At 39.4% G+C, this 10,107-nt stretch overlaps 1 protein-coding gene across 1 annotated transcript in view; it reads right to left on the bottom strand.

Moving 5' to 3' along the window:
- Positions 1-2,353: 2,353 nt before the first annotated feature.
- Positions 2,354-10,107, bottom strand: part of gnb1a (guanine nucleotide binding protein (G protein), beta polypeptide 1a) — a 32,791-nt gene continuing 25,037 nt past the window's right edge. The window contains exons 5-11 of the mRNA XM_080897917.1: positions 9,706-9,769; positions 8,821-8,983; positions 7,647-7,713; positions 7,099-7,300; positions 6,435-6,651; positions 4,712-4,827; positions 2,354-4,561 (exon numbers count right to left, since the gene is read on the bottom strand). Of these exons, the coding sequence (XP_080754043.1) occupies positions 4,721-4,827; positions 6,435-6,651; positions 7,099-7,300; positions 7,647-7,713; positions 8,821-8,983; positions 9,706-9,769 (820 nt within the window). The 3' untranslated portion in view covers positions 2,354-4,561; positions 4,712-4,720. The remainder of the gene's footprint in view (positions 4,562-4,711; positions 4,828-6,434; positions 6,652-7,098; positions 7,301-7,646; positions 7,714-8,820; positions 8,984-9,705; positions 9,770-10,107) is intronic.

The following is a 10,107-nucleotide window of genomic DNA, read 5'->3' as shown; positions in this document are numbered from 1 at the left end:
AAAAGTTGTGTCTTTAACAAATAGAAAAATCCAATCTGGCAAAGGAGAAATGGTCTCGGTGGAAGGGTGGCTGTTAAGAATCCATTATTAAGGAAGTGAAACTGGGAGAAAAGACTTGATACAGAACAGAACAAAAGCCAGCCAACATCCAAACCAAAGCTTTGAATGTGCGTCAAGAATCCCATAGAATTCAGCCTATTCCTGAAGATTACTTAAAGAAATTACAAAAACGTATAATATTGACTTTCAAGCTCATTAGAATTGTACAAACTCCGGTTTTGCCTTATTTCCGTGTATGTTTGAAACATGTTTCAAAAATCGCTGCACCCATTTCCCATTTTCTTAGAAAAATATGAAGAAATGAGGTGTGGCTCAAGACTTTTGCACAAAAACAAAAAATAAAGAATACTGTGGCAATTGTTACACACTTCAGTGTGCTTCAGTCAATCAGTACAACTTTACAGAGGTGGGAAATAACGGAGTACAAATACTAGAATTCACATTACTTTACCTAACTTTATGTTACTTAGGTTTAACATGTTTGAGGGAAGTTTTTATTTCCATCAAACATCATTGAGCCTAAATGGAGGGAACAATAACACAGAAAAGACAATGCTGTTGGTGTAGCCATCACCGGAGCTTATCACATATGCAGAGATAAAATACAAAAAACAACAACATATTATTTATGCATCATTCACAGCACTATACTTACCAGTGGCTAAAGTGGAGCCTGTGTTGTACTTCAGGATCTAGTTCGCACTACAGAGACACATGCTGCAGCAGGTCATTTCAAATGCAACATTTCTAACAGCTGGACAGATATCAGCACACACACAAGCCGTTTGTATGCAGTTTGACTCACGGTGTGTTGCCAGCTAAAGGTTCAGCTGCTGCATTTCCCAGGGAGCGAAAAGAAAGAAGCAAAGAAACCTCAGAGATGGAGAAAGATAAGAAAGACAGGATGGGAGGCAGAAGAAACGTTAGATTTAAAGGTAAGAACTGCTCAGTGACACCAGATTTAAAGATCATCATTTTAATCACATATTGGGTCCGTATATGATGGTAAGTTATGGTGTATAGCCTACTGTGTGTTATTCGAAGACTGAGCAGCTTAGTGCATATAAAGAGGTTGGCTCGCTGTACTGTGGTGAATTTAAAGTAAAGCACTGCTTTGGACTTAACACCACAGTGACTGTAGTGTTCATGGTCAGAGATTACATCAAGGGTACATCAAGTGTAGCAGAGATGAATTTAGATGTAAGCGATTAAGCTTCGATTCATTTACTGAATCTTTATACCAACTGTGTGCTGTGTAGTAAAAAGACAGTATAAACAGTATACCATGGAAATCAGCCAAGACAGCTTGTGAAACATTTGCTTTAATTCAGCTGTGTAAATCCACAAAGAGCAGTAAACCTCAGCAGCAACACACTTCAGCTGATCACAGCCTGTACACAAAGAAAATGCTGGAGATTACAACAGAAATTATTGTGGGGTGTGATTTTTTTCCCCCACCCTGAGCCACTACTTCCAATTTTAGATCCCCCCCTCCTCCCATGACTCTAGTAACAGGAAATACAGCGAATTTGAAAAAACAAAGCTCTTAAAAAAAAGTGATTTTACCCAAGAGGCTGAATCAGTACATTTTGATGTAGTGGTTTTTTTATCTTTATTTTTGCCACTTGTTTATCAAGTTCTACATGTCATCAGAAAGACCAGACTTGGTAATTTCTTTGGAGTTGTTACAGATGTGCTGACCATCTAGAAGGAAAGCTACTTGCTCATGGTCATGCATTCTCTGCCACATCCACACAAAATAATCTGTATTTGTATTTCAGATGTCTGCCCAGTAGAGGGCAGTAAACATCAAGGATTATTACCAAAGCATGTACATCATTAGAAAGGACTCTGATCATCCATCGGTGAAGCAGGGATCAGCAAGTGTGAGAATATACCGAGTAAGCAATATGCAAACTGCTAACACTGAGGGAAATGCTCTTTAGCAAGGCACGCCAGTTAAGATCGGCGTGTATAATTACGCTGATGTTTTCAGCAAGCGTGGACACGTATGCTGCTGTTACTCAAGCTGGGAAGTCAGTCTGCAATTTCATTTTTAGTCTTCACACTCAGAGTGGCACTACAAGAAGGTGCCTTTACACTCATTGTAAGTGCTGATGAACAAAAAGAGTTAAGTGAGTGCGTTAATGACTGTACAGAAGAGGCAGGCTGATTCAACAGTGGATAAGAAATTGTTTATTGACTTGAACATAATTACAAGGAAACCAAACAGTCTGCAACATTCTAGCTTCAGTGGGAAATGCTCTAAGTGAATCACACTCAACACAGTAGGTCATCTCAAACTGCTTTTTATTACATCTTAAATAACAGTACATTTTAATATAGTTTCTATCTTGCATCCAGCTTTCGGTTGTACACTGACTGACTTTAAAATTAAATACAAAAGGTGAAAAGGGAACAGTGGGGGTGCAGAGCTCTACAGTTATTTGATAGAGAAAGAGAGAAAAAGGAAAGGGAATTTAATTAATTTGTAATATTTTTTTTATTTTGTTTTATTTTTTGCCAACTCCAGGCCTAACGCACAATTACAGCACATTTTTTTTGTACAGAATGTCGCAGAGAAAAAAACAGAATGGAAAAAATGTCACTACTGCTAAAGAAAGAGCGTTTGTTTACAAGAAGGGAACAACAGAAACTTCTGCCATTCAGATGCTGCAAGATTTTTTTTTCCCGTTTTTTTTTTTATTAAAGGACAGAAAAAACCTGTTATAAAATGTTTTCCTTTGTAAATGGAATTTCGTTTGCTACAGAAGGAATGAAAATTTTATTTTGTTCCATTGGAGATTGTGTATGTTTACGTGAATGAATGTACGTATGCATGTGTGTACAATTTAAACACTTACATTACTTTAATTTTTGTGGAATCCCTCCCAAGTATGGACCAAGTAACCGTTAATGTCGCAGGGTTTGCTTCTCGAGTGCATAGCTTTGACATTTTAGTTGAATCGTGTATGCACGGAGTAGCCAAAAACAAAGAGGAAAAAAAAAAAAAGGAAAAAAGGAAAAAGAAAAATATAAATACCATCGTATTGATATATTCAACAGGTTATTTTCTCAAAGAAAAACATCAAAAGGACTTAATTTCATATGCACCTTTTAAGCAATTCTACAGCATGCGATTCTAAGAGATAACCCACCCATGGCAGACAACCAAAAAAAATTTTTTTTTCGTTTTTAACTTAAAAAGTTTCAATATCATTATTTTCAAACATTGATTTATACAACATGTCATTCACAGAGTAGTAACTGCATTTCCAAGCACGGAATGGGCACCTCTGTTAAAAGAGAAAACGTCCGGATTGCAACCGGGCTAAAGTGGAGGTACTCTCTACCTGACCAAATCACATCACCGGTCCCAACCACGGGCAACAGAAACCAGGGGAAAAACAAAGGATAAGGAGGGGAGGGCATGAACAGAAAACAAACCAAAACAAAACGAGGGGCAGGGTGGATTATGATCTGATGGGTTAATCTTTATTCTACATTGTTGCCAGACAAAAAGGTGTAAGAATGGTTAAAATGTTTGGGTTTCTTTTTTTGTTGTTGTTGTTGTTTTCCGTTTTAAAAACGAGCATTCGTCATCATAAACAGCATGTGCTTGGTTATTTAACTTTTTTTCCTTTAGACAGTATATATGCAAAGTTTAATTTTTGTGCAAACAGATTTGTGGACTACACTGGGGTGTGGTGTGGGACAAACAAACAAACAAACAAAAAAAAAAAAACCCAAACAAAAGACAGTAAAAGTATTACGGGGCTAAATATACAGAAGGGCCAGAAGTGGCTTTGAGGACTCCCTGTTGAAGCTGAATTCTCTCGCTTTGTTCTCCGGTGGGATAAAGCTGGATTTAAAATGACGCGATCTGGAGATTCTTTTATTTTTCCCAACTTAAAAACATTCTCTAAAAATGTGTAAAGACTAGGAAATAAAAGCTTTGATCCTCATTTTAAACATTAACTGACAGTTCACTGATCTACCTCTTCAACTAAACAGAAAAACAAAACAAAGAAACAAAAATAAACATGGTCAAAAAGCTATCAAAAGTTAGATCACTGCCATGTAATAACCTTCACTCAGACCTGTGCATAATGAGGACGCAGGACACATTTCGCTTGGTGATGGTGGTGGTGGCAGCGGTGGTAGGGTTTTTGTATTTTCAGTTATAACAATACCAGACCATGGTCGTAGGAGGAATGCACAATTTTCCCCTCAGTTCCACTCTGAAAGCACTAAATTCCCCAAGCTTTTTTTTTTTTTCCTTTCTTTTTTTGTAGCTTAATGAGTGACAGACAATTGTGCTCTTTTAAATGAGAAGGAGACAGAGAGAGAGAGAGAGAGAATTTTTGCCCTTGATAGTTTTTTGGAGGGGGTGTTTGGAGTCAGTATCATGGTGTGTTTTCGAAAAGATTGGATATGCAATAAAATTGAACATCGTGATGTTGGAATGGTCTTCCACTCAACTTTGGAGTCCGGATGCCATCTGGAAAAAACAAACATTTTATCGTTATTATTCTGCAAAGTTACTGACTGTGCACAAAACTAAAATCATTTAAGCCGGTGCCTGCAGTTTCAATCTAAACCCCCAGATGGCAGTAAAGATGAACTCTGAGGCGCTGGTGCTAACACCTACCTTCAGACTCTAGTTCCAGATCTTGAGGAAGCTGTCCCAGGACCCTGTTGCCACTGCCATGCCATCGTCAGTCACACCCAAGCAGCTCACCCGGTTATCATGACCGGCCAGGACACCTGCCAAGACAGCAGAGGATGAGACAAGGCACCAAACCTGCTCTGTCTGACGGGTACTGCAGGCTAACATAGACTCGAGAATAAAGATGCAGGTTTGGAAACTGATTACATGATGAAAAGGTGAAAGAGGGCAAGATGAAACTTGTTTTAAACCATAAAGTGCAGAGTAGGCTATAAACCAGTTAGTAAAGGCTGATGCTGACCCAATATACTGATAATCAATACTCCATACACCAGTGGATCGATATATTTAAAAAAAGAAAAATTGTCTGCTAAGATGTTGGCTCACTCAATAGATCCCACTATGCAGTCAATAGATCAAGTATGCAGTCAATAGATCAAGTATTCATGCCTCCATGGGGGCTCTTCACTACTCGAACAGGGGATGATTCTCCTCTCTCAGCTGCTTACTATTGGCCTTGGGCTACAGTTTGGCTTCAGATCTTTAATGGGGAAATATTACTCCACAAAGTATTCACATAAAGCCAAACATGCTTAACCAAGACTGCAGATACACATCGATACAGACATATGATACACTAATAACAAACATGTTACACGTTGCACATTTGGCTACAAAATATTTATTCCCACTCTGCTTAAACTCGTCAGGTTTCACAGGGACAATGTGCAAGTGCAATTAGACCAGATTAGCATCTACCTTCACAAGTAAAGCATTGCGCAGGAGTAGTGCATTTATGCTGGTTTGCACCAATAGTGTTAGGTTTAATAGTCAAAGTCATTTCTAATAGGCATTTTAATACACTCTCTTCCTAGTTTCCCCAGAACGGCCTTATGATAGTGTCTCCCTTTATAGCAGCTCCTCAACAGTGTCTGCAGGCTATAAGGTTATTTGGTAGCTTCCATCATTCCCTGACAACTACCACACAGTGAACGCTTCACCGCCATGTTGACAGAACTAAAACCCTCAGAATAGATGCAGCTGTATAAGCTGTAAGACAAATGCTACTTTTAATGCAACACAACAAAAGAACAAACATACTCCTATCAGTGTTTTCACTAACAGTTGCAGTAACTTCAACAAACTACAAAAATTTATGACGCCAAGACAAATCTTCTGTTTGCCACACAGCCTGATCTAGTGATAATAACAACTTAAAACTATTTAAATCACTTTATTGCTACACACGGTGAATATGTCAATACAATGGTGATTACTGACTCTTCAACAAGAACTAACTGTAAAAGACCAACTGACAAGTTTGTGCAGGTACTGGCCACACCAGCAAAGTTGCAAAAGTGCTGTTAGCATGCCGGCTACTTTCATAGAATAATGCTCGACATCAGAAAATTTTAATTGCAAATATTTCTGAAACTGAAGCAATGCCACAACAGGTACCTCCATATTGTGAATGAGGAGTCCTGACCTTACCCTTTTAAGTGCTGCCACTCTAATGCAGCACATGTGGAAATATTGACTTCATGGCATATTGGCAACTCTGCATCAGCAGTGAATCAAATCATCAGCAATAATAATTTTAGGTTTTGTTTTTTCCTTAAAGGCTTCATAATGTGAATATTTCAAATTATAGTGAAGTATAATCACATTCACACAGCTCCAGTCTTTTGCTCCGTATGGTGCCTACCTGCACGGTCGGCCTTCAAAGTGTCCCAGACGTTGCAGTTGAAATCGTCATAGCCAGCCAGCAGTAGGCGGCCACTCTTAGAGAATGCGACAGAGGTGATGCCGCAGATGATATTATCATGTGAGTAAACCATCAGCTCCTGGTCAGCACGCAGGTCAAACAGCCGGCAGGTAGCATCATCTGAGCCCGTGGCAAATGCGTTGCCATTAGGGAAGAACTGTAACAAAGGGCAGGGGAATCTAAAGTATTCTTACTTTTGTGCGATTTTTCAGAGTGAAGCTAATTATTTACACTTAAGGGCAGATATCACATACCAAATCTGTTTTTAGTCCGTCTAGTCATCACTTTTAGAGCAAAGCATACTGAATACTACTTGCAGTACTACTATGTACTATGAAATCAAGATCGTTCATTTAAAACAAAGTCTCAACAGTTAGCGTTAATTGTTTTTTCAAATTGCTCTGTCTCAGCCTTTTTAGAAAGAGCTTTAAAGTTAAACGTAGCAAAAAGGTCAACACAAACAGAGCCAAGTCATCCAGTCATTTTAATCGACTTGCTCAAGAACCCCAGACTTGCTGACAGATCTGACTGTAATCTGCTGAGTGGCTTTAAGACTTGACACCCTGACATGACTAGTATATAAGGTTTCTGTTTGTATCCTTACGCAGATGGCATTGATGTCCGACTCGTGGCCAGTGAAGGTCTGTCGGCACATTCCTTCTCTGATATCCCAGAGCTTGGCCGAGGCATCACAGGCTCCAGACACAAACAGCCTGGTGTCGGGCGCCAGCGAGAGACTCATGACATCGCCGGTGTGACCAGCAAAAGTAGTTGTCTGCTGGCCAGTCTCAATGTCCCACAGAGCACTGCAAGAAAACGCAAAGATGATTTACTGTCATTTACTCTGCAGAGTGACTGTTGACCTATGAGCAGAATCTAGCCCAGAAAGATGTATTAATTAGCCACCTTGTATTTAAACAGTAGCTCTCTAGCAGAAAGCACTACACGAGTGTATGAAATTAGGAACACTTGTATTTCCATAAATATTGTAGACAACCTAAAGAACTTACAGGCCAATGTGATGGCCCTGAAACCAGTAAAATATTGAAGCTCTTGACAGGTTGAAATTCTGACCCAACTGTTTAAAAGAAAAAAGAAAAAAAAAGTGTACTTGATTGAACTGATTGCAGTGGGTGCAATATCCCAACTCACCAGGTGGTGTCTCCAGAGCTGGTGACAATCTGGTTGTCATCCAGGAAGCGACAGCAAGACAGGTAACCTGAGAGGAGTGAAAGAAACTGAATCAAAAACTATAATATGATATATTATTTTGCAGAGCTATAAGACAAGTTTCCTCCCCTTATACTATGCACAGAGAAAAAAATCTCATCCCAAATCATCATCCCACCCTCAGAGAATGTTATGTGAGCTGGATGTGGGGGAGATGAATTGACTAATTCACAACCAGATAAAAAAAGAAAAGAAAAAGCTGTAGGGCATCTCCTGGTTCATGACTTGCTTCCATAATTCTTCCTTTACTAGTTGGCAGAGTTTATAAACCCCTCCCAATAGCGAAGGAACTGGAACTAAAATGCTGACACACTTCCTGCATCATGTGACACTGATCAGATGAATGCTCCGCGCCCAAGAGCTCAACACTTTCATTAGCTTGAGCTGGTATATGACACAATGAAGACAGATGCACAATATGACTAGTATCTTTTGGATCTGAAAAAAATAACTGGGCTTCCACAATTATATAAGGGCTACCGTAGCAACATAATGGCTTATAACCGACTGGTTGTTTATAGAAGGACTTGTATGTATGTATAAATATATGCATACATACACACACTTGTATGGCTACATCCTATATGGCTGCAAAGTCTTGCTTTGACAAAAGACTTGCCAAATATTCAAAAGCATGTTACCATGACCACACACCGACAGAATCAGACTCACAAGATGAAACTACCAGTCTCACAACCATATTTAAGCCCAAGCAACAAAAAGTAAAAAAAAAGAAAAAAAAAAAGAAAAAAAAAGTGAGAAATATGAACTTCCATCTACTCAAACGGAGGGCCAAATTGAAACCTAAATGAGGAATGCAGTCTTAAAAATCAAGTGACTTGAGTCCTGCCATGACCTATACTGCCCTTGTCAGAGATTGCAGAACGCTGACAAATCAAAGCTACTTTGGGCTGCACTCTTTCACAAGGGGTTGCTGCAGCAGGTACGGCCACATGTTTCACTTGTCAGATTTTTACGCCAGATGCCCTTTCTGACATAACCCTTGAGGGATTTGTGTCTCTGAACGGGAGACTTTTCCCAACATCCTGGGACTGACGGGTAAATGGGTACAAGCTAATGGAAGCATCCTGCCTACCTGTGTGTCCGGCCAGCTCGCGGCTTACGCGCACATTTCCTTCACGGGTCTTCAGGTTGTAGATTGAGCAGATGTTGTCCAGGCCACCACAGGCAACATAGTTCCCAGAAGGGGCATAGGCGCACGTCATCACCCAGGAGGAGCGCAACGGGATGGCATGGACCTGAAGGAGAGGAGCAAGATTTAATATTAGATAGTATGCAGTGACAGATGGAAGAGAGGGAGAAGGGGCAGGCATGTGACAAAGTCTGTCTGCAGTATTAACTTAACATTTCAAGGGCACAGTATTCACTATAAATAGCCTTACTTGACACAAAACACTTGTGAATTGTATTACAATGAACTTAACCTTTTGCAAATGGAAGTCTGGGAGTTATCATTATTTCTATTCTGACTTGATCTTGGATGAAAGGGAAAAGACAACAGTTCATTTGGAAATTTGGTGAAGGATGACTGTACACATCTTATGTTTAGACTACCCCGACCTCATCAGATCTCCTGGCCCCACTTTATTGTGTTTTTCTGGGTTTTATATGTCCTGGTGACATCTAAAATCTTCTGCCCGTCTGTGTTTACAGCTCAAGATTAAAGGATGGTTAGCTCTGGGTCAACAGAAGTTTTGTTTTAGCTTTCTGGTTTTTGAACAAGCTAACCAACTACGTGACATTTTATGACATCATGTCATCATTTCACAGTGTTTTGGTGTTATCAGTTTTAAAATATTATTAGAATGTATTGCTCACTGATCAAACCACAAGGAAAAAAAAAACCTCCCATACCAACGTAAGAGAGGATGTGTGTCTTTCTTTGTACATTTCACTGGTTAAACACCAGGAACTTAAAAAAGCACCCCAAATTACTGACCATTTAAATTGTTTCAGTTACCTTGTTTGTGGTGTAGCTGTCCCAAATAATGAGTTTGCCATCCTGGGAAGCACTGACCAAAAGCCTGGTGAAAAGAAAGAAGAGATTAATAAAGGGAAAGACTGTCATCAATTTGAACTAGCAGAGTGTGATGCATATGTGTATATATAGTACAGTTTTACCCAGAAAATGTTTATCCGTGACCTTCACAATACAAAAACACTGCTTAACACACAGTACGCGAGGATGTGGCTTGTCTTACTTGAACATTTTTATTCTATTTTAAGGGGTTTGAAGTGATAGAACGGAACATTTCAGATGGTATTTAGACAGTTTAGATTTACTTTTTGAAGGCGTTTCCAATTTATTGCATCCATATTTTTGTTGCGCTTTAGGAATTAGGGGTAACAATGAGCCATCATT

Source organism: Rhamphochromis sp. 'chilingali' (genome assembly GCF_963969265.1).
Source record: "Rhamphochromis sp. 'chilingali' genome assembly, chromosome: 12".
In the NCBI taxonomy this organism is placed as follows: domain Eukaryota; kingdom Metazoa; phylum Chordata; class Actinopteri; order Cichliformes; family Cichlidae; genus Rhamphochromis; species Rhamphochromis sp. 'chilingali'.
Note: the sequence above shows the minus strand (reverse complement) of the source record. Positions and strands in the feature narration are given on the sequence as shown.